The sequence below is a fragment of the Budorcas taxicolor genome, chromosome 1, assembly GCF_023091745.1.
Source record: "Budorcas taxicolor isolate Tak-1 chromosome 1, Takin1.1, whole genome shotgun sequence".
In the NCBI taxonomy this organism is placed as follows: Eukaryota; Metazoa; Chordata; class Mammalia; order Artiodactyla; family Bovidae; genus Budorcas; species Budorcas taxicolor.
The window spans coordinates 67,586,472-67,610,605 of NC_068910.1; the positions used below are offsets into that span (position 1 = coordinate 67,586,472).

The 24,134-nt window shown below is 40.6% G+C and overlaps 1 protein-coding gene and 1 non-coding gene across 2 annotated transcripts in view; one reads left to right on the forward strand and one right to left on the reverse strand.

Annotated features, from left to right (window-relative positions):
* The window catches only part of SYNJ1 (synaptojanin 1), a 92,426-nt gene extending 70,641 nt beyond the window's left edge, over nucleotides 1-21,785 (forward strand). The window contains exons 23-32 of the mRNA XM_052650552.1: nucleotides 39-201; nucleotides 3,960-4,169; nucleotides 5,332-5,475; nucleotides 6,038-6,076; nucleotides 7,895-7,942; nucleotides 9,178-9,216; nucleotides 9,351-9,421; nucleotides 12,246-12,354; nucleotides 12,629-12,846; nucleotides 20,864-21,785. Coding sequence (XP_052506512.1) covers nucleotides 39-201; nucleotides 3,960-4,169; nucleotides 5,332-5,475; nucleotides 6,038-6,076; nucleotides 7,895-7,942; nucleotides 9,178-9,216; nucleotides 9,351-9,421; nucleotides 12,246-12,354; nucleotides 12,629-12,846; nucleotides 20,864-21,664 — 1,842 coding nt within the window. The 3' untranslated portion in view covers nucleotides 21,665-21,785. The remainder of the gene's footprint in view (nucleotides 1-38; nucleotides 202-3,959; nucleotides 4,170-5,331; nucleotides 5,476-6,037; nucleotides 6,077-7,894; nucleotides 7,943-9,177; nucleotides 9,217-9,350; nucleotides 9,422-12,245; nucleotides 12,355-12,628; nucleotides 12,847-20,863) is intronic.
* Nucleotides 1,402-1,474, reverse strand: TRNAG-CCC (transfer RNA glycine (anticodon CCC)). The gene has a single exon. It is a non-coding gene; the product is annotated as a tRNA-Gly (tRNA).
* Nucleotides 21,786-24,134: the final 2,349 nt, after the last annotated feature.

A 24,134-nucleotide genomic window follows, 5' to 3' on the forward strand; every position in this document is an offset into this window, starting at 1 on the left:
AATGAATTTTTAATTTTGTATCTCTTTTACTCAACCAGTTACTGGGTAGGACTATAACAATTACTTTAAAAAGTCCAGACTGGATCAAAACTTTGGAAGAAGAAATGAGCTTAGAGAAAATCAACATCCCCTTGCCATCATCAACCAGCTCCACCCTCCTAGGTGAAGACGCGGAGGTCACGGCCGACTTCGATATGGAAGGTCTGCTCATGGAACACATTGACTTCTATCCTTCTAGACAGGTTTCCTTCCCATCAGCAAAGTCTCAGTCTCCAAATTTATCCTTCTCTTTCTTCTTGTAACACCCAGAGAAGTAGTAATCAGATTTGGTTTATATCGTATTGTGTGTTTTTTGCTTGTTACTCAGACTTCAGATGTGTGTGCCCTTCTGCCATACAAAGGTCAAGACCTTCACAATAGTTGGTTTACGTCCTTGTGTGATAAAAGCACAAAGTGGTGTTTTTGGTGTGTGGTTTGGTCCCACTGATTGTAGTTGAAATAGAGTAGGAGCTCTGTGCAGAAATGAGCTCAAAATATTTACAACCAAAAGATATATTTCAAAGTCATTTTAAAAAAATTCTTAAAGTGGCTGGGAACACATTTGAAACTGAACCCACTCATGTAGATGTAATCATCTCAAGTTTAAGAGTTGGGCCAGGTTATCTTAATATAATAATTTCCTTAAATGTGATTAAGAAATGTGTTTGCTTTTTAATGCTGTATCTGCTATATTATTTTAATGTATTTTCCACTAAAATGCATACCTTAGTTTATAAAAGGACAGTATATCATATTGTGATGTCCTGTACCTCTAGGTAACACATTTAAGAGTTGAACATCTTAGAAGATCAGCTTGTTTTCACGTTTCTCTATTCATTTGTTTGCTTAGTCCGCACGTTTATGCAGCACCTTTTATATGCCAGTTACATGCTAAGTGCTGGAAATTCAACAGATGGCATCCTTGCTGTCCCTAAAGTCACAGCTTAGTGGGTGTTACATACAAGTAAGCGGACAGTGCCATCAACACATTCGTGAACGGTGCTGCTGTAGTTCTTGGGGCAGTCGCCTAACTTAGAGTTGGACAGTTAGGAGAATATACCCAGAGAAGTTGAAATTGAAAATCTGAAGACTGAGATTCAGATTAAGGAGGATAGACAGACATGAACCAGGAAGAAGGAACGTGCAGAGACCTAAGGGGACAAAAGGATCTAAGTAGACAATGCAGATATGCTTGTGCAAGAGGAAGGGAAGAAAGAGCAGGAAGAGGACTGGGCGTGGATGGAAGGTGAATTTCTTTTCTGTTTTGTTTGAAGTATTTATTTATTTGGCTGCACTGGGTCTTAGTTGGAGCATGCAGGGTCTGTAGCATGCAGACTCTTGGTTGTGACATGTGGGATCTGGTTCCCTGACCAGGGATCGAACCTGGGCCCCCTGCGTTGGGAGCACGGAGTCTTAGCCACTGGACCAGCAGGGAATCCTGAGTTTGGTTTTGAATGTGTTGAAGTTGAGGCATCTGTTGGGTGCATCGGCTCCAGAAGTAGGCTGTGGGCATGTGGGCCTGGCACTCAGCAGAGAACCCGGAGCTTTGATGATAGGTAAGGCCCTGCATTTGGATTTGCTTGGCCAGAAACCTGATACAGAGATGGGAGAGGACCTCCTGGGATGGAACCGAAACGCAGACTTTGAAGGACAGGCAGAAGAAGGCGGCCCATAAAAGAAAAAGCAGAAGAAACGACTAGAAATGTCAGAGAGCCAGGAGAATATAGCGCTTAAAGACCAAATGAAGAAAAGACGATAAGGAGAAGTGATCTATAGCGTCCTCTGTTGCAGGGCGAGAAGTGAGCACCACATCTTGCCCTTTGGGCTTGGAACCAGGGGAGGAAGCTGTTGGTGACATTCAGGAGAGTGATTTCATTGGAGTGAAGAAGCCAGATGGTGGTGAATCGGGGTGGGGATGGAAGACGGGGATGGAAGACGAGGAAGTGCAGAAAGTGCCTGTGGACAACTCTCGACAGAAATGTGCCTGAGGCGGGAGAAAGAGAGATGACGGCAGTTGCTCCCTGAAGTGTTGTTTTGAAGTGGAGATACTTGAGGAGCTTAATCCTGATGGAAAGGGCTGATGCTGCTGGGGAGGGGCAGGGCAACCAGTGGTGGGCAGAACCCCACCCTTTCCACCCATAGATATGGTTAGGCTACAGCTGAGGGGCAGGTTGTTGAAGAGAGGGGTTCCCACCTTAGGACTTCCCTTTTCTCTGTGAAGTTTAAGGAGGCGGGCAGCACACGGCTTTAGGAGGGTTGAGAAGGTTCAAGACAAAGCTCCCGGGAAGCAGTCAGATGGGGAGCCAGCCAGGAAACTGTGGGTTGGCCAGGAGGCCGTGGGAGCCCAGATGAGGCTGAAACCACAGAGTTAACACAGCTGCAGTCCTCAGGACCACATGGTTGTCTGTCTACAGCACCCAGCAGCCTGTCTGCAGTCATGGAGAGATTAGACTGCAGAATTGACGCAGGGGCGACAGAAGAATAGTGCAGGAGGGGACCGGCTGCGGCAAGGAACCAGAGGATGTGAAGACAGCTGCAAGGAGAGCTGCAAAATCCAGTAGGGGCTCAAAGAAGAGGGATCGAAGGCCTGGGTCCTGGTGAAGTCAGAAGTGGGGAAAGAGTAGCCAAGGGAAAGACTGAGAGGCTGGAAGGCGGTCAGATGGAAGTGTTTGAGTTTATTGCTTCAGAGGCACTGCGGTTCCAAGGGGCGTGAGTGTGGAGTAGAGGAGCACGCCAGCAGGGTGAAGCGTCAGGTTGGTGGGTTATCCACAGAGGCTTCAGTGTCACCCAGAAAGATGGCAGGGCCCAGCTTACCGTCTTGCTCTCTCCTTGGTCCTCAGTGAATGGGTTCTAGTGACCGAAAGGGTGGAGGTGGGAGATTATGGCGGCAAACGGGTTGAGGGTGTTACACAAATTCTGGAAGGCACAGCCTCCAGAAATAAAGAGGCCTTTTTGTTCAGGGTTGGAAGATTAAAGTTTTGGAATTGGAGTCAGGTGGCATGGGGCTCCCTGACGCCACTTCCTGACCCTGTGGAAAACGGAGGTGAGGAGACCTCGGGGAGAACCAACTCCCGCCTGTTAAATTAAAGCAGAGGGTTACATGTCAGGTGGGGGCGCCCAGGGCACCAAGTAGTGAGGAGTCTTCCAGGGGAAGGGTGTATGACTGTGTCTGCCGTGAGGGGCGGTTCCATAGACTAGCAGGCAGGTTTGAAGGGAGGGCAGTGAGCGTCCGACTCAGCCAGCACTGAGAGCGCCGCTCGGCGCCTTGACAGCTGTGGAGTCAACCCAGCCCCAGATGTTAGCCGCCACTGGGCCTCCTGTTGCTCTGAGACGAGACTTTAAAAAAAATTATTATTATTAAATGTGTTTATTTTTAATGGAAAGATAATTGCTTGGTAGTATTGTGCTGGTTTCTGCCAATATCGGCATTAAGCAGCCATAGGTATTACTGTGTCCCCTGTGATTGTCTTTTTTAAAGTAATCTAATTTGTTAGTGGCTGTGCTGGGTCTTGGTTGCTACGGACAGGCTTTCTCTAGCTGTGGTGAGCAGGGGCTACTCTCTCTGTGGTGCACAGGCTTCAGTATTTGTGGCATGGGCAATCTTCCCAGACCAGGGATTGAACCCATGTCTTATCTGCATTGGCAGACAGATTCTTCACCACGGGACCACCCGGGAAGCCCAGGGGGCTATCTTTAATTACTTTTTCTACGGTACGAGAGCATTTGCACTAATTCTAGTTGTATACATATAACCTCTTTATATATACCCACATGCTTAACTTACACATGTTTGCAGTATCATCATGTTAAGGTGTTTATTTTATATATTTAAACCCCTTAAGCCTAGACTTGGGGGGGCGGGGAGAAATCTCTGAGAAAGTTAACGTGCTGGTAAGGTGGCCAACCTTGTGTTTTCTCAGGTGATGTGGATGACTATAGTGCTGAGGTGGAGGAGATCCTTCCTCAGCATCTCCAGCCATCTTCCAGTTCTGGCCTTGGCACGTCCCCCGGTTCTTCACCCCGGACCAGTCCCTGCCAGTCACCTACCATATCGGAGGGGCCTGTGCCTTCCCTCCCAGTGAGACCAAGTCGAGCTCCGTCCAGAACACCCGGGCCCCCCGCTTCACAAAGTATGTGTTTTATTTCAAGTTTTGTATGAGTTCCCAGGCTGATACGTTTGATTTTAGATGGTTAAACCTCTGATGCCTTCAAATCTCCTTTGGAGAGCTATTTTTGCTTAACTTTCACATCCATAGGCTAAAATGTAGCATGTTTTCTGTGCCTGCAAAAAGAGGAAACTTTGTAGATGGTTCCGCCCTAAGTGAAGAGGAAGCTTGTTGCTATCACTAGATGAGAACTTCACTTCATCCTTTTTCTATGTGGCAGCTTTGTCCATGGCTTATCACTGATGATTTTTAAGCATTATGGTCAGAACCCATAACTCTTTGGGCTTAACTATCTGTACATTACCTGCTTTATAATAGGAAGCAGAAAGAGACAAAACAAGTATTTTGAATTCAACTTGATAGTCATGACTCCTCCAAAGTCAGAAGGCTTTTCTCTGTAAGTTGTTACACCACACAGTTCAGTCACTGTTCCACACTAACCAGTATCCTTGAAAAATACCTTTTATTTCAGCAGTTTCTCGAGCTCCCCCATGCTACTCTTAGGGGACCGTTGTTAAATAGTCACTGAGTCATATCTGACTATTTTGCGACCCCATGGATTGTAGCCTGCCAGGCTCCTCTGTCCATGGGATTTCCCAGGCAAGAATATGGGAGTGGGTTGCCATTTCCTTCTCCAGGAGATCTTCCTGATTCAGGGATCAAACTTGCATCTCCTGCATTGGCGGGTGGATTCTTTACCACTGAGCCACGAGGGAAGCCCTCTGAGGATAGGCTTCCTTCAGTAAATTCAGGATAAGTCAAGACATAGAAAGAAGAGGCTCCCTTTGCTTTTTCTTCTCCTGGCCAGCAGATTGGATTGCAAATGACCTAACTCACACGATACTTCATGCCATCTTGTTAGGGCCACTCAGTAAATCCCCTTTCAGTACCCGGGGCCTGGATAAGAAGTCCAGAGAGTAACCTGTTTGCTCCCATAGTACCAGAGGGTAAGATAATAGTGTAAGGTAATAGCACAGCTGCTTGTGTTATTGATACTAAAAATGTGTGTCATTCCTCTATAGTACAAATTATTTTGCTAAATAATTTATCATACACCTATAGAAAGTACCTGTGTGCTCATCCCTTGGAACCTGATCCTGTTACCTAAGGTACTTTTTTCTGGTAGGTTCTCCTGTTGACACTCTGCCAGCAACACAGCTGCAGCAGAAAGATTCTTCCCAGACCCTGGAACCCAAGCGGCCTCCCCCTCCCCGCCCGGTTGCTCCTCCTGCACGTCCAGCTCCCCCACAACGACCGCCTCCGCCTTCAGGTGACAAATCCTTGTATTTCCATCTCTGCTGGATTTCACCTCTCTGCTGAAAAATGTTTTGCATGTTTTTGAAATGCTCGCTTTTAGATTTTATCAGTTTTCTGTCACTGGTGCTGCTTCCTTAGTTAGCTTTTCTCTAACAAACGGCATAGGCGTGACAGAACAGCTAGATTCCTGTAACATGTTTTCAGAGCTGGCCTCTTACAAGCATGCAGGAAACATTTGTTTTGTTTTTGCTAATTTGATGTGGTTGTACTGATTTCTGTAAAATGCATGATTATTTAAAAATGAAAAAAATTTTTAATGCATGATTAGAACTGAAGAACATACATCTTTATGTTTACAGTTTTATATATTTGTTTAAATGTTCTTTTAAAATAAGTATAGTGTTGTTTCTGTTAGAAGTATTTGCATTACATAATAGCTCTTTTATAGCACCAAGATATGAATATGTACTCTACATGATATTTGACATCTTGGAAACTATAGTAAATCTTTGACATTTCAATTCTTTATTTAATGTCATTTCCTTTCTGCTGCATATTCTCTTATGAACTATAAGGAGCTAGGAGTCCTGCACCTGCTAGAAAAGAGTTTGGAGGTAACCATTTATATTTGTTATAATGTATGGATCTTGGTTCATTAATTTTTTTCGAGTTTGAGCCCTGTAACTCAGTGACACTTTAGGTTGCTCTGATGAAAGCCAAAATGAATGACATTTATATGCCAACTTAAAAATAACCCCAAACTTTCATTATATTTCTGATAAAAGATTAGAGCTTGATTTTATTAGTGAATATTATTAGAATTAACAAGACCTTCTATTTCCCAGATAAACAGAGTTGAATTACTTAAGGCCTGATATACTTTTTATTAATAAATATAGTCAATTCGGTTATAAAGATTAAGTGAGTCAAACATGATGAAGATAGGTGGTTTCCCAAGGATTTGATTATATTGAATTATATTAGAACTCTAGTCGTCTTGCCAGTGGCCTATGAATTAGCAAAATGTCCTAGGAATGCAATTTAAAGTTATCATAATCATCTGAAATATAGCTTTCATTTTGCATGGCTTTATCATAACTTGTCATAACATTCATGCTTCATTTTTAAAGTAGAAGAACAAGTCTCTGTTACCTATTTCGATAAAGAGATTCTTCTCAACACATGGGTCACTTTTTGTAGCTTACTTGTTTTATGTGAAGACTCTCACGAAGCTCAACTAGAGGCTTTCTTTAATCCAGTTCTCAAGAAAGGCTGAGGCAGAATGTCTCCGTCCCGCAGAGGAGCTGTTGCTCACCCAGTGTTAGTGTCCTTAGGGCTCACTGCACAGGCGGCTGGTCTCTCCCTGCTCCAGCTGCCGGAGCACAGTGCCGACCGACTCACATGCTGTCAGAGTGACTGCGCTGTGTGTAGACTTTAACGACTTTGGGTAATAAGGGTAACAAAGTTCTTTGAGCACCATTCTGTAAGATACTACTGAAGGATAACTTTTCCACTAACTTAAAGAAGACATTGATTTTTTTCCCATTTCCAACTTGTGCTTTGATTTATAGCTTGATGGAAGATTTTATTTACCTTCCCCTTTAATTAGGAAACCAATCTGTAGAAAAATAAAAATTTTAAAGAAATTTGTGAAAAGCTATACATATTAGCAACTCAGTGACTTACTTAGAAATCTGATGTAGTTTTTTAAAAATTGCTTCTCTTCATACTTCTTTTGTAGGCAGTCTTTGCAGCATATTTTTTTAACCCTATAAACCAATAACTGCTTGAAGGCAATAACCTGAAAGTAATTATAGTACTTTTAGAGTTTTTTTTTTTAATAATGCATTGAAAATTACCTTCTGAGGGACTAACATCGTCTCATAGAGATTTAAAATGAAACTGGAACTTTCAGATTTTATTTTTTCCTTTATGACTGGCAGTGGAGCTTTTATTAGTGGTTTAATTCTGAATATAAAGAATGAGATGATTAAAAAGCAAAGACTTTCATTACACATATTTTCACATTCCCTACCGCTAGTGAAAAAGTGAAAGTGTTAGTCACTCAGTGCTATCTCTTTGGAAACCCATGGTCCATAGCCCACCAGGCTCCTCTGTCCATGGGATTCTCCAGGCAAGAATGCTGGAGTGGGTTGCCATTTCTTTCTTCAGGGAATCCTCCCATGATGTCAGATATAAAAAGAAAACTATTTTCTCCTTTCAATTCTAACTGAAGAAAGGGCCAGGATCAGGTTTGGGCCAGACATCTAGAGGCACTTTGGTTTATACAGATATCTTTGAAGAAATTTGAAGCAGTGAAAGAACTTTTTTTGCAAAAGGACGTTTAACTCAGAAACTCTTTTGTGTGCCTGCCTTTCCCTCTGTTCTATGGGCCCTGAACAATACACAGCTTCTGTTCTCTCTCTAAAAAGGTGTTGGAGCCCCTCCCAGTCCGGGGGTAGCTAGGCGAGAGATGGAAAGTAACAAGACGTTTTCATCCTAGAAATGGGTCTCTCATTTTATTCCTAAATGTCAGCCCCTCCGATGTTTAAAGACATACCAAATCTTTTCTCGGTACAACTGTAAACTCCCCTCCCCCTCCTTATGTATATCTTGTAACTTTGTATTTTTTCTCTCTTCATTCTGTGTTGTGTAGTTTCTGATGGTTGTCCGTTTACTTTCTCTGCAATTCTTAATGTTGTTCTGAGCTGTTCTGTATATACATATTTCATATACACTTAAGATGTGAAATTAATGTGCAGTATTATTTTAAGAAGAATGCCTTCAAAAATCTTTTCAGAATAAGTCAAATGTTTAGAAATGTACTATACTAACTCTGAAGTTTTAAAAATAATTAAACCTTGTTAATTTAGTCCAAGGATATAGTATTTTTTAATCAACTTCAGATAACATAAATATGCTGAGTAAATTTGCTTAAAAGGCTATTAAAACTGGAAGCCATTCATTAAGATTACAGTTATTAAAAGTCTGATGGGTTTCATATAACAATTACACTTGAATTTCCTTTCAAAAAGAAGAAATATGAGATGCTGACCTTAATAGTGTCTCCTATTCCTTTTGGCCCCAAAAGTAGTTTATTTCATTTCAGTCTTCTCCTACATTTCGAATGAGTTTGAGCAGTATTTCAACACTGTCTTGCATAAGGCAGATATTGTAATAAGTAGTGCCCGCCTTCTACTTTAATGATAGGGTTTTTCTGTAGAAATCCAAAAGATCTCGTTGTAAGAGTCCCTGTCCGTGCTGACGTCTACAGCATGAAGCCCTGAAACAGTGCTGTTTGACGTCTTGTGTGATTCGGAAAGTGCGTGTCTGTTGGTCCTGGAGCCGTGAGTCCACCAAGCTCTGGGAAGCAGTGGGGCCACATCTTGTGACCGTTCCCCCAGACTGACCATGTGTTTTCACAGGAAAGAGCTCTGTTGGGAAAGTTACCTTCCAAATGAGGTATCAGACCAACTGCCAACTTTTCCTATCAATGTCACTCTCAGTAGTCTAAATTTTTCTCTTTTGGGGGTATTTTCTAAAGGGCTGATAATATCCTCCAGCATTTCTAAAGCAGAATAGTTTGTTTTGGTTTTCTTTTTCCACCTCATGCCCCCATTTCTGCTGGTAATGAAACAGAACAGCTAGCTAGTATTATATAATATGGCTTGATTGTTTACTTATGGATAATTTTTTTTTCCTTCCTGCTTCAAAGCACCCAAAAGCCCAGGAACGACACGGAGAGATAATCTAGGTAAACATTCGAATTCAGCTACTTAACCTTAAAGCTGGACCATGAATAGACAGTGTGGATATAAGTGCATGGTTTCTTGTTTCTTTCTTTAAAAACAAACACCTGAGCTACATGGTGTGATGCCTTTGTTCCAGGACGCAGTCAGCTTCCACCTCAAGCCGGACTGCCAGGCCCGGGACTTGCTGGACACAGTGCAGCCAGACCGGTAGGCAGCGCCTCGCTTGCGAGCCAGGAGGTCTAGGTCCTGGGTCCCAACTTGCTACTAATCAGATGTGTTACCCTGAAGAAATCACGGGCCCATTAGGACTCCAATTTCCTCAATTCTAAACTGGGGGAATTAGACTTGATGCTCTTCAAGGCGCCTTTGTGTGTGTGTGTGTGTGTGTGTGTTTTACTCTCTGAGTTGTATGTGTGTGTGTGTGTGTACTTGCTGAGTTGTGTCCCACTCTTTGCAACCCATCAGGCTCCTATGTCTATGAAATTTCCCTGGTAAGATTACTGGAGTGGGTTGCCATTTCCTTCTCCAGAGGATTTCCCCAACCCAGGGATCAAACCCGCTTCTCCTGCATTGAGAGGCAGATTCTTTACCACTGAGCCACCAGGGCAGCCCCACCTTCAACTCGAATGGTATTCTAACATCCTCTTCAGAAGGAAAAGCTTCCTTCATTATTTGAATAAAAGTGGTACAGTTAAGTGATTACAGTCACTAAATAAATATCTTAGAATCTTGAAATATATGGGGAAGTGATGTACTAGGGCAACTTTTTATGACATTATCTGAGTAATTAATAAGGTAAAGTCATTCTTCAGTCAGAAAGGTTATTTCCTTTTTATTTATTTTTGCCACACCTCGAGGCATGCGGGATCTTAGTTCCCCAAACAGGGACTGAACCCGTACTCCCTGCAGTGGAAGTACAAGTCTTAACCGCTGGACCACCAGGGAAATCCGGAAGGATTTTAAAATTAGATTTCAGGAAGCCCATTGATGATAATCTGTCAGCTAAAACCAGTTCTAAAGGTTTAACTGCAGGAGAGCAGATGGCATTGCAGGGTTTCACCCTGCGTTGTAAGTCTGTGGTTTTCTGCATGTTTATCTGTGTTTTGTTATACACAGAATTATTCTATTATTCACCCGCATGAAAATTTTCTCTGGGATAGAACAAGTAATTCAAAGAAAAAAAAAAGAGAAACCAGTGTCAGTCTGGTGGAGCCTGGGCTTATTAGGAGGCCACTAGCTGAATCCTGGGAACTGTGACTATACCTGGAAATGACGAAACTTCTGCTAATGAAACTACTTCGAGTCTAAGAAATTCTCATAAGATTTCTAAGACAGAGATATTTTGTTTTTTGTCTTGTAGCCAACCTGAAGTCCTTTTCTATATATAATAGTATGCTCCAAAGTAAAGTGTCTGTGGAATATACCTAAAATAGCCATTATCCACTCCCCTGTTTGTTTTTTTAAAAAAGGAGAAATTGTTATTCACCGACTGTACCACTTCCCACAAAGTACTTTGCTTACTGAATATTATAAGAATAGGGAAGGAAAGTCAGGATTTTGTGCGATTACATTTGTAACTTTTGCTTATGCATGGAATCTAGAAAAATGGTACTGATGAACCTGTTGGCAGGGCAGCAGTGGAGACACAGAGAGAGAGAGCAGACTTGTGGACACAGCGTGGGCAGGAGAGGGTGGAACTGATTAAGAGAATACTATGGAAACGTATATATTACCATATGTAAAATAGATAGCGGGTGGGAATGGGGAGCTCAACCCTGTGCTGTGTGACAACTTAGAAGCCTGGGAGGGGGTGGGAGATGGGAGGGGGGTTCAAGAGGGAGGGGACATGTGTGTACCTGTGGGGGATTCAGGAGGGAGGGGGCATATACCTCCATGTGGCTGATTCATATTGATATATGGCAGAGGCCAACAAATATTGTAAAGCAATTATCCTCCAATTTATAAAAAATAAGGAAAAGGTACTGAGTGCTTAAAGCCTTCAGCAAACATGTAAAGGTAGAAAAGAACGTTATTTCCCCAGTATATCTTCCAGCCTTTGTATTTCAGCACATTGAGTTAGCCATTCCAAAGTTTTTAACCTCTGTGTTTAATAAAGAAAAACAGCCTCAGTGTAGTTTTTGGCAAGCCTCATAGTTCCACAGTGTATGTCCTGCTCCGTCTCCTCCTGACCTGTAAAATCGTCCCACTAAGGCAATATGATATAGGATAAAGAACACGGGCCCTGAGTTCGGCTCCTGGCTTTATTTTCTAAGTCTATGGCTTTGGGACAGTTGTATACATTTCTTCATTTAAATTAGAGATGATAAAATAATACCTTACCCCCCAGAGCCATTTGGACATTGAAATGTAAATTCATACCCAGTGCTTAGTTAACACAGTGCCTGGCACATAGTAAACAGTGAAAAATGAAAAGGAAGATTTTCGAAGCTTAAGGAACAAAATTGGGTCATTTGTAGAGACGTGGATGGACCTAGAAAGTATCATACAGAGTGAAGCACGTCAGAAAGAGAGAAACAGTATTGTGTATTAACCCATATATGTGGGATTTAGATAAATACTATAGACGATCTTATTTGCAAACCAGTAATAGAGACACAGACAGAGAAAACAAATGTGTGGATACCAAAGGGCAGGGGAGGAACTGGGAGATTCAGGTTGACACATATATATATATATATATTATTGATAGCACAGAGAGTTCTACTTAACGCACTGTGATGACCTGAATGGGAAGGAAATCCAAAAGGGAGGGGATAGATATATATATATATGCCTGATTCATTTTGCTGAAGAGTAGAGACCAACACAACATTGTAAGGTAACTATGCACCAATAAAAGTTAGTCCGTAATAAAAAAACAATGAAACTTATGATTATGTGGCAATAAATAGAGCCATTGGGATGACAAGAGGCTGAGGAAACGATACAAGATGCATAAACAATATTCTCACCAAATCTTGTCCTTTGCAGATAGGTAAATGTCTCAGTGGTTTTCGTTTCCCATCTTTAGATTATTCCGCCCCGTGCTGGAGTCATCAGCGCCCCCCAGAGCCATGCACGGGCATCTGCTGGGAGACTGACTCCTGAAAGCCAAAGCAAGCCCTCCGAAGTACTGAAAGGTAGACCCGTAATGGAAACGGCAGTGCCATCCTGTATCCTCCCCTTCCGCTTGTCTCTTCTCTTTCTGCAGTCTCTCACTTTATACAACTTACTCAAATTGAAGTAGCCTTCTTTCTTTCTCTCTCTTTTTTTTTTTTCTGTCTTTCTGTATGCCATAATAAAGGAGGCTACTGGGGGCCGGGACAGGGACAGGAATCTCCTACCATTCCCTGAAAGGAAGGATAAACTCGGTTTTCCAGAGAATGCCTAACATCTGGAAATGACTTTCTTTAGGCTCAGCTCTTCTTCCCGAACCCCTGAAGCCTCAGGCTGCCCTTCCTGTGCCGCCTTCTCTTGCGCCACCTGTTCAGAAGATGCAGGAGCCTCTCATCCCAGTGGCCGCACCTCTGCCCCAGGCTGCCCCGCAGCCCAGCCTGGAAACGCCCCCACAGCCACCCCCTCGGAGCAGGTCATCCCACAGCTTGCCTTCTGAGTCTCCAGCACAGCCGCAGGTAAGGCCTTCCAGTGGGGAGAAAGATCATCTGGGGAGCGGGGTGGGTGTGGGTGTGGGTATGGGTGGGTGTGTGTGTGTGAAGGCCTTTGTTTACATTTTGTTTTGTTTTTCCTTTTTTTTTTTTTACTGAGGCATATTTGATGCCCTTGCTGTAGTCTTTGAACATACTTATTTTAATTATTAGCTTTAGAAAAACAGCTAAGATTTGATTTTTAAAAATTTCGTCGTTTGCTGGTAATAACATATTTAGATGTGACTTCAACCAATGAGTGTCATTTGGCATATCAGACTTGTCACACAACAAACGCATGTTTGGCTGTTTCAGGGTTGGGGTTTTTTTGTTTGTTTGTCCAACCTGTTGTCTGGATCAAGGGTTCACAGAGAGTGACCCTAGATTAGGGCTCTTTCCCTAAAGGCTCTTTTCCCTAAAACTTCCAAGTGGCTCCCAGGCTGTTTTACCTTGTTTAAAGTGGAGGTGATTTTTTTTTGTTTTTTTCCGTGTGTAATTTTCTTTGGATACTTAATTAGAATGGACAGTAATAATTTAGTTTCTTTTTGTTCCCAGCTATTAGATTAGTTTTGGCCTTTACCTCCTGGACAGAAGGGCAGTCAGGTCAATCCCTGACCATTGGCAGTAAATTTCCAACAATCCTATTTCTCTTGATGCTGCAGTTAGCTCTTTTCTGTGATGGAGCTGGCACTGGGCTTCCTTGGGAATCTCTAAGTTTCAAACACTACTGGATCCATTTAGATGTTTCAGGCATGCAGCAGCAAGCTTATTCACCAAAGTATAAGCCATCAAAATAATGTTCTCATGAATACCACATAGAAAATAGTGCCCTTGCCTTGGTGGGTGGAAATCATGGGATCACAGGGACTTTTGTTACCCAGAGTGATCTCACACTGGAAAGCCTTCTGGTGTGTATACACAAAGTTGTTTCAACACAAGAATATTCATGCGAGTTGAATTGTTTTACTTGGAGGTTGTTTTACTTAGTTTCTATTATATACATCTCAGTAAAATCATTAAAATAAGGTTTATCTTTAGTATAAGTTTATCTTTAGTATAAGGTTTATCTTTATATTTCTGTTGTCTAGCCTCACATTGAATTTTATCCAAAAGTTTTAACTTGAAAATGCCATCAAGGCCAAAGAACTGAAGTTTTAAGTCTGCTTTTATTTTGGAATAGTCTAAAATACAGAAATATTACACTGGTGATGTCCCTTAAGCATGTTTATAATAACAGTTTGCATTTATTTTGCAAACTATTATTTGCATTTATTTTGCACTCACATATTGCAGATATGTGAGTATGTCCAGCTAATTGGCAGAAGTTAGCAGTTTCTTATGCTTCTTCACACTGAAAAACAGATTATAAAGTAAATATGAATCTTGAAACAATATAAATACTTAGCAATTAGTACTTACTTATTAGACTATTGGTCACATTTTTTAAAAAGCTAAGACGGATATATAATTGAGAATGATGTTCTCTTAAGCTAATTAACACCAAAAAGTGTTATGTAATTGAGGACGCTGAAGATACATAGTAATTATAGAAGCCCTTCAAACAATAAATGTCCATTATTTTCTCTTTGCCAGTCTACTTTTAGTGCATGATGATTTTTTCTTTTCATTTTCTTATAAGGTATAGTATTGCATTTATTTATTTATTTTTAGTGTAATTGGAGGGCAAGAAACTTTCAAAGAAGCCATCTTAAAGCTTTGTATTACTACAGTTTTAGGACAGAAAGTGATCATGCTTTTCACAGAAAAGGTGAACGCTAATTCCTAAAACTCTATAAAATGTTTTCAGTATTAAAAGTAGGTGCGGTACTCTGAACAACTTCAGAAAGAACACACTGTCAAGGAAGATTGCAGTTCTCAGTAGAAAGTCATCTTATGACACAAATAGTATAGGATGAATATTCCATGACTGCCATGTATCATTTTCTTAGGTCGTTTTCCCCTGTTTTGCTTTCTGATTTTCATTGGAATGGGTGTGGTAATTTGCTGACAAAGCACAGCAAGCCTGTGCTTTGTGTATGGTTTAGTAGGTTGTATTCTTGACTCTTATATTCTGCTCATCAGAACTGTGAAAGGTGTTTGTTATAAGCCTTTTTTTTTTGCCTCAGTCATTGATATCAAATCCCTCTACACATTATATACACAAGACACACTTTTCTGGGGAATGGAGGTCTTGTTCATGTGTAGACTGCCTTTGTGAAAGATCACAAAGAGCTTAGTTTCCTCCTGGGAGCTTACAGTCAGAAAGACAGGGAGGCATTTTACCTTTTGTGCCTTTTTAATTTTGAACCATAAAAATAATGCCTATTCAAAAAATAATGAACATCTAAAGTCTTAAAAATTCTTCTGTAATGACTATAACTTGAAAAGGGTGAGTTAGTAAAATAACTCACATTTTGATATTTTGGTAATAATATGAAACAGTCTTAGAATTGAACACTTACTAATTTTTACAAGTCTTTATTAATTCTGCCAAAAATATACAAGGTATTTAAAACATAGAATCACACATGACCCAGCTTTACTTGTTATTACTATTTAAGTTATTTGATTCTATAATTCTATACAGAAAAGATTCTTCTAATTCAAATGATTATATATGTTATATACCCTTTAGAAAATGTAAAAATGCCCCACTTATCTGACTTTCAATGTCTTAGTCATCTGATTATCAGCTGAAAACCAGAAGTCAGGAATCCAATGGGAAGTAAAGTAATAGCATCACAGCTATACTATATTGGAGTGATAGCTGATAGTGAGGGAAGAGACCAAGTAGAAAATCTCAGGACTTCCCTGGCAGTGCAGTTGTTAAGACCCCATGCTCCCAATGCAGAGGGCATGGGTTCGATCCCTGGTCAGGGAACTAAGATCCTGCATGCCGCACAGCATAGCCAAAAAAGAAAAAAAAAAAAAAACTCAGCTTTCTGGATCAATTTAATACCATCCCCTTGCATCTTAGTAGGAACCCATTCCCAGTTTTTATCCGACTCTTCCAAAACTAATGCATCAGGATCATCAGTTCAGTTCAGTCGCTCAGTCGTGTCTGACTCTTTGCAACCCCATGAATCGCAGCACGCCAGGCCTCCCTGTCCATCACCAACTCCCGGAGTTCACTCAGACTCACGTCCATCGAGTCAGTGATGCCATCTAGCCATCTCATCCTCGGTCATCCCCTTCTCCTCCTGCCCCCAATCCCTCCCAGCATCAGAGTCTTTTCCAATGAGTCAACTCTTCGCATGAGGTGGCCAAAGTACTGGAGTTTCAGCTTTAGCATCATTCCTTCCAAAGAAATCCCAGGGCTGATCTTCAGAATGGACTGGTTGGATCTCCTTGCAGTCCAAGGGACTCTCAAGAGTCTTCTCCAACACCACAGTTCAAAAGCATCAATTCTTTGGTGCTCAGCCTTCTTCACAGTCTAACTCTCACATTCATACATGACCACAGGAAAAACCATAGCCTTGACTAGACAGACCTTAGTCGGCAAAGTAATGTCTCTGCTTTTGAATATGCTGTCTAGGTTGGTCATAACTTTTCTTCCAAGGAGTAAGCATCTTTTAATTTCATGGCTGCAGTCACCATCTGCAGTGATTTTGGAGCCCCAAAAAATAAAGCCTGACACTATTTCCACTGTTTCCCCATCTATTTGCCATGAAGTGATGGGACCAGATGCCATGATCTTCGTTTTCTGAATGTTGAGCTTTAAGCCAAATTTTTCACTCTCCACTTTCACTTTCATCAAGAGGCTTTTTAGTTCCTCTTCACTTTCTGCCATAAGGGTGGTGTCATCTGCATATCTGAGGTTATTGATATTTCTCCTGGCAGTCTTCCAGCTCATTTTTCTTCTAGTCCAGCGTTTCTTATGATGTACTCTGCATATAAGTTAAATAAGCAGGGTGACAGTATACAGCCTTGACATACTCCTTTTCCTATTTGAAACCAGTTTGTTGTTCCATGTCCAGTTCTAACTTGCTTCCTGACCTGCATACAGATTTCTCAAGAGGCAGGTCAGGTGGTCTGGTATTCCCATCTCTTTCAGAATTTCCCACAGTTTCTTGTGATCCACACAGTCAAAGGCTTTGGCATAATCAGGAAAGGTTAAATTCAGGAGTCTCATGTTTTGTAGTAACACATTTTATATAATATAAATATATAATAAATATATTATTTTTAAAATAATTTATTTTAGAATGGTGTCTCTCAAAACTGTTTAAGTGAGTTTTGGTATTTTAAAATAAGGTAAGCTTTAAATATTGGGGAAGATTCGTTCAAACTGTTTCTTAAGAATACTGTAGTTTTTTAAAGTACTGCTACTATATTATAGAAAGATTGTGATTTCATCTTTAGTATCACCCTTCAGGAAATTTGGATGATAGATTAATAGAACAAGCCTGGATCCTGACCATGTTAAAATAAATAACCAGTTTTCACTTTTCTGCAAAGTAGTGCCATTTTGTACAACTTCTCTAATCATGATGAACCCATAGGCTGTCTTAAGGCTATGTCCTAACCTTGGGCTGCCGTAACAAAATACCATGAACTGGGTGACTTAGGCAGTAGAAATTTTTCTTCTCAAGTTCTGGAGGCTGGAAGCTGGAGATCAGGATGCCAGCATAGTTGGGTTCTGCTGGGGCCTCTTCTGTGCCCACATGGCCTTTCCTTGGTGCTTGCACAAGGGGAAAAAGAGCAAGCCCTCTGGTGTGTCTCCTCCAAAGGGTGCTAGTTCCATCAAGAGGGCCCACTCTCACAACCTCATCTAACCCCAGTCACCTCCTAGAGACCATGTCTCCAAATACCATCACATAAGGAGGTTGGGGTTCAGCATATGAATCTGAGGGGACACAAACATTTCATCCATAACCTGCTGAAAATACTTCAGTGCTCTAATAATGTATTTGGAATATTATTTTTGGAATTACTACTTTGAACTAGTTAGTAATCAACCTCAGATAAAATTAAATCCTGAGCCCTGTTACAGCAGTACATTTTATTGTCTCTTGATCTTATACTGTGACCTGCAGATCTCACTGCTCTTGGATTTTGTATGTAATAAAAACTGAAAGTGTTTTGAAGACTGAATTGTTAGGGTTGCTGGTTGGTCTCAGATTGTCCTTCTAACTCTTTCCCTTGATGTCTGTGTTTCGTTTCTCAAAGCAGGAGCAACCATCAGGGTAACAGGTATCTCATTATTTCTCAATCTTATATGTGCTTCTCATCTGTCTTAGCACATTAGATGTATGAACCTTTTGCTTCATACATCTAAATTTTCACCCATTTTTAAAAACCACCTGTCCACATTAATAAATTCTGTTATCATACCATAAAACTGCTTTTTTTCTTAGTATTTTGAATTCTTAGGAACCATTTTAGTTATTCTTGCTAATGCTTTCCCATTTATTTTGCCTTTTTTTTTTTTTTTACAAAAATTAACAAGACTAAAAAGTATAACTTTACGAAGGTAAGCTTTAGATATATGAAAGTGTATTTGGCAAAACCAAACGGGTTCTTGGTTTTAACAATGGCATAATTATGTAAGTACAAAATTCAATTTTTTTCCTAGATTTCTTTTGGGAAACTTAAAAAAATAACTACTAGCATGTAGATTATAACTAGTAGCACTAGTAGTTTTTCTTTTGTTAAAGAAAAATTGATGATTTACAAAGATGAAAGTTAACATTATAGCAGGATTATTTAAGGGCCTTTCCAACACCCTTCTCTGTAAAAAATACCATCATCATTAATGTCAAGTCATCATAAATGCTGCTTAGATACATAGAAATTCATTCTAATGCAATGAATGATGATGTGGCTCTCATAATTTCAAATCTCATTGGGCAAAATGATCATGTTTCTATTATATTATTTTGAAAGAAAAATTTGTTAATATATGAAAATAAAGATATTTAAATGTGCAACATTTATTTGGCAAAGGCCTGTTATTCTAAGCTGTACAAAGCATCAACCTCCTACCTATAATGTCTGTGTCATGGACTCTGTCTGCCATGGGAGAATCAGGGCCCAGACCCACTCAAGTGCTTTTCTTTTGTCATATGAATCGTAAATAACCCAGTCATTACTGGTAATATATAGCTAATTGTAATTTTACTATAGTGTCTATAGTAAATTTGTCTCTCAGGTACTATAATACACTTAGAATACAGTTTAGAATCTATGACATGTCTGCTCTTTAATTTTGTACAAATTTATTGTCATATTAAGTTTGAAGAAAAATAAAACTTGTTTACTTAAAGTATACTATAGATTAGACAGTGATTCACGTAAGGAGTTATCCACACCGTTTCCTTTTGCAAATGAGCACCCTTCCTTATTCTTTGTTTTTTTTTTTTTTTTGCCACTCCATGTGGCTTGTGGGGTCTCTGTTATGTGACCAGGGGTTGAACCCAGGCCCTGGCAGTGAAAGCAGAGAGCCCTAACCACTGGGTCAGAAGGGAATTAGCCTTACCTGTTCTTAAGCACCAGGTTACTGTTTAAGAAGATACAGTTATGTTTTATTGGAGTTTCCCAGGCAGCTCAGTGATAAAGAATCTGTCTGCTAAAGAAGAAGACACAGGTTCGATCCCTGGGTCAGGAAAATTCCCTGGAGAAGGGAATGACAACCCACTCCAGTTTTCTTACCTGGTAAATCCCATGGACAGAGGAGCCTAATGGGCTATCGTCTATAGTCATCTTGTGGGGTTGCAGAGTCAGATATGACTTAGCGACTAAAACAAGAACAGCAAAACAATGTTTTATTGAGACTGCTGCTCTTTTTTTCAACATATCTTATGAATGTTTAGTTACTTGCTGTAACAATGACCTAAATTCATTTTGGGTCATGCTCCATTTTGTACATTGCAAGTCTTTAGCTAAGTAAAATTCTCCTTCTCCTGTGCTTTTCTTACCTTTAATTTGGCATAAATATCCAAGTCATCCACCTAGTTTTAATAATTATATATAGAGTGTTTTTTTTTTTTTAATTAAAATGGAGTTCCCTCCAAAAAAATAAAATGGAGTTCCCAATAAAGCTAGCTACTTTTCTCATACAGCCAGGCTTCAGTTCAGTGTTTCCCTTAGGAAAGTAGCCTGTGCCCGGTACCACAGCCGGGCTCCACTCCAGCTGGCTTCTTTGTGAACTGGGCACACAGGGCGGATTTTTCATGACTGTGAAGTAGGTCTGACCCCTCCTCCTGCCAGTAACCATTCACAGCCAGCTCTGCGACGCATAGCTTTATTTTGGTTGAAGAATTACTATCCCAAATAGAAATGGAATTCCTCCCCGTACCACGCCATCCAACTTTAAAGAATCATTGCAGTTAGTTATTAATAAACCTATCTAAAGATGAAGAAGGTCAATTAAAAAATACTTTCACATTCAGAATTTATTCTACAAAGGAGAGCTGACATTAAAAGGCAAAGAATGCTTTGAAAATTTTATTCTACAAGTGGAGAAGGAAATGATGCATTATCTTCAGCTTATGAATACAGATATACTAATAAAATTAATTTTTATCCATAAAGTTGAATTTCCATAGTAACATTAACTCTCAATGAAAATATATTTCAAAAAACAGTGAAACCACATCATCATCACAGATGGGTGTTGGAAGTTTATTCATAGCAATTTAGCATAAACTTTGAATTGAATGTGAGTTTCTTAAGTTCATTTGATTATCTATACAACTGGGCATGAACCAAACTCATCTGCTAATTCAGTGCAGTTCTCCATTTTACATATCAATACTTGCATGGATGAAATAAGCTGTATTTATAAAAGAACTTATTTAGCACAGTTAAAAAAAAAAAATTTCATGGTACTTGTTTAACCACCAGAGTAATAGACTACACAAAGCTCCTTTTTTTATTTTTTGAGTATGTATACCTGACCCCCTCAGAATGAAGAATACTCGAGACAGGAAGCAGAAGGGGCATTCAAAGTAACTGTATTGCTTTTTGTTTGTTCTGATTATTCAATGGGCTCTCTCTTTCCCAGGTGAAAACAAACGGAGTCTCCGCCGTCAGATTGGACTCGCCATTAAAGAGTGACCCATTTGAAGACTTGTCATTGAACCTGCTTGCTGTATCAAAGGCTCAGCCATCTGTTCACACCCCAAACCCAAGGGGGTTGACGCCGTTGCCTTCTGCAACCCCAAGTAACACGAACACTCTGAGTTCTGTAAGCTGCATGCCGACAATGCCTCCAATTCCAGCCCGGAGTAAATCCCAGGAAAACACGCGATGTTCCCCAAACCCATTCATCCCAAGCTCGAGCAGCACAAATCCTTTCACCAACAGGACCGCCACCCCTGGAAACCCCTTTCGAGCTGAGTCTCAAGAATCAGAGGCCACTTCATGGTTCTCCAAAGAAGAGCCTGTTGCTCCAAGTCCATTCTCTTCGCTGAGGGCTCTGGGTCAGAACAGTAGCAAGCCTTCATCCTCCCTGGATGGGTTTAATGACAGTTTTGATCCGCAGGGCCCGCCTGCACTAACAGTCAGCAACCCCAAAGGATGGGTAACCTTCGAGGAAGAAGAGGACTTTGGTGTGACAGGAAAGTCAGGGTCCACTCGTCCAGACGTTTTCCTGGGTAAGCAGCTGAGCTCGTCTCCTGGCTCCAAGGTGACACTTGGTGATGACTGGGGTAGAAGTACCAATGTGTCTCTCTGTGTGTTGCCAGCAAGAAGACCACCCCCGCCGCCTGTCCCTCTGCTCCCACCTGGCACCACCCCTCCCACAGACCCTTTCACAGCCCTGGCCTCTAAGGCATCACCCACGCTAGACTTGACAGAAAGATAACGTCACACAGTAGAGAACAGTTGTCCCTTTAGTTTTGGCACGGTAGAGCCAGAAGATTTGGGCATTCGTTATTCATGATGTGCAATAAGTAATTGTTAAGTGCACTGATGTTGTCATGAAATACCACTATTTAATGTGTACAGAGTTGGAATATGTGTATATCAGAATTAAGGAAAAATCTGTCTCATTATTAACTGGAATTTTGGTGTGTTTCTGTTTGGATAAATAAGAGAGAGTAGAAGCCATAAAAAGTGCTTGAAGCTATTTTAGAAAACAGTCCTCATTCAGAAATTCTTCGTCAGTCTCCTTGAAAGCATCTCACAAAGCCCAAACAACTTCTAGCCAACATTGGTGCCAGCCCTTTCCTACTTGTCAACAATTGGTATTTATAAGTATTTACCAAAGAGCTGTCAAAGGTATACTGGAACAGAATTTAGAAAGACATTGCTTAAAAAAAAGAAAAAGTGTATACACACACAAACACACAAATGTATACACTTACATACTGGTAATATGCATCACTTAAATTCTAGGGTATAAGTCAGACCAGATTTTTACCTAAAAGTTGTAACAGAGTTCTCTGCTCCATATAATCAAATGGATGGCTGAAAATGAAATTTGGACATTTCCATTATCTTTCTTTCCAAATCTAGAGTAATCTCACAACGAAACCAGAATTTGCCCCCGTTGCACACCCACCCCTTCTGACACATACACCACACACCCCCTTGTCACTCTGGTCCCGCACCTCTGCCTGCTTTTCGGGGGGAGGAGCTTCTTGCAGCCGGAAGCAGCATATTGTGTGGACCGACCCTCCTTCCTTTCAAAAAAGCGCGCTGGCCACAGATGGCAGGAAGGCATGTGCCACCAAATTCAGTGAGAAGTAAATGGGAGTTCAAGGTCCACGGAGGTGTCCGAGGATGGCCCTCCCTGCTTCTCTAGCTGGTGAGCCGGGCGGCCCCCACCCTGGGGGGTGCTGAACTGAATCTACCGTGTGTTCCCTCTCCCCATCTGTGATGCTGCTTTTCGTTCTTAGAGGCTACACCTCAAATTAGCTGTGGATTTTGTCTCCTGCACTGCCAGTATGCAGCTGATCCTGCTTTTGATTAATTTTATGAAGACGTTCATAATTTATACAGAATGTAGTATTTTGATATCATTGAGGAATCCCAGTCAGAAAATTCCTGGAGCGGTAGTTGTTTGTTGTCAGTTTGAAATCACCTTTACCCATTATATTAGCGTTCCTTTTATACAAAGAGTTGTAAATGTCACCTGAATTCCATTGTCCACATTTAACCTTTAAACATGTGCACTGGGGGAATATCAGAAAATGGAGTTCAGGGCTAAGAATACGTAAGATGTAAAAAAGCACAGCAAGCTGCATTGCACTTAACCACATAAAGCAAATCTATTAGGAAAAAGCACTTTTCTAAATGCTCAAATGTTATCAGAATACTATATTTATAAAAGTAATTCTCTCTCTATTAACAGCCAGGACTTGCTATTAGAAATAACTCGTGAGTTTTATATTGTGCTTTTTGGGGAGGTCTCATCATTTCAGCAGTAGTGTATTTTAAACAGCAGTATTACTATAAGCAATGTGCTTCAAAATGTGAGTTAACTTGTTGAAACTGTGGCTTTAACATCTGTGTGATTAGTGTGTATGGTATTTGCTCTCCGTTAGGAAAATAACTCATTATAAACTTGAGTGCGACTGCAGTTCTGTGAGCAGTGTTTCCTGTTGAATAGAAACAACTGTCTAAAATACACATATCAAGCAGCAGCTCAGCCTTTTTCAGGAAATTCTATCGATACTTGGCAAGTTGCTGGAAAAGTGCACAAAGTTATGACAGACAGTTAAAGGCACACTGCAAATTAGCCATTATTCTGCATATTATTAAAATATTGACCAGTTCTGTTAAAAGCAGAGGAGAAACTAAACACTAAGGATCTCTTTGTGAATTCTTTGTTCTCTATAGCAGATTGCTGTTTATATGTAAGAATTTTATTGCTTATGTGGCACACAGTATTTATAACTATATACTTTATAGGAGTACGGTATTAAAGTCAGTGGCATATAAACACTGAACATATCCTGTGAAATGTGCTGTCATATGAAATAAATATACCTGTCTTTACCATACTGACTGCTTTGCTCAAAAGGGAAGAATTTTTCCAACTATTTTCCTTTAACTTTACATAGATGAGTTTGGCAACATTTGAGGATTAATTCTTACTGTCAAATCAAGGTTTTTTTTAAATCAGGTATTTTAATTCAAGACGTTATTCTCATCCATTTGATTTCTCTGTGTGATTGTTGTTGTTCAGTCGCTCAGTCATGTCCAACTCTTGGCGGCCCTGTGCATTGCAGCACACCAGGCTTTCCTGTCCTTCACCATCTCCTAGAGCTTGCTCAAACTCGTGTCCATTGAGTCGGTGATGCCATCCAACCATCTCAGCCTCTGTCTCT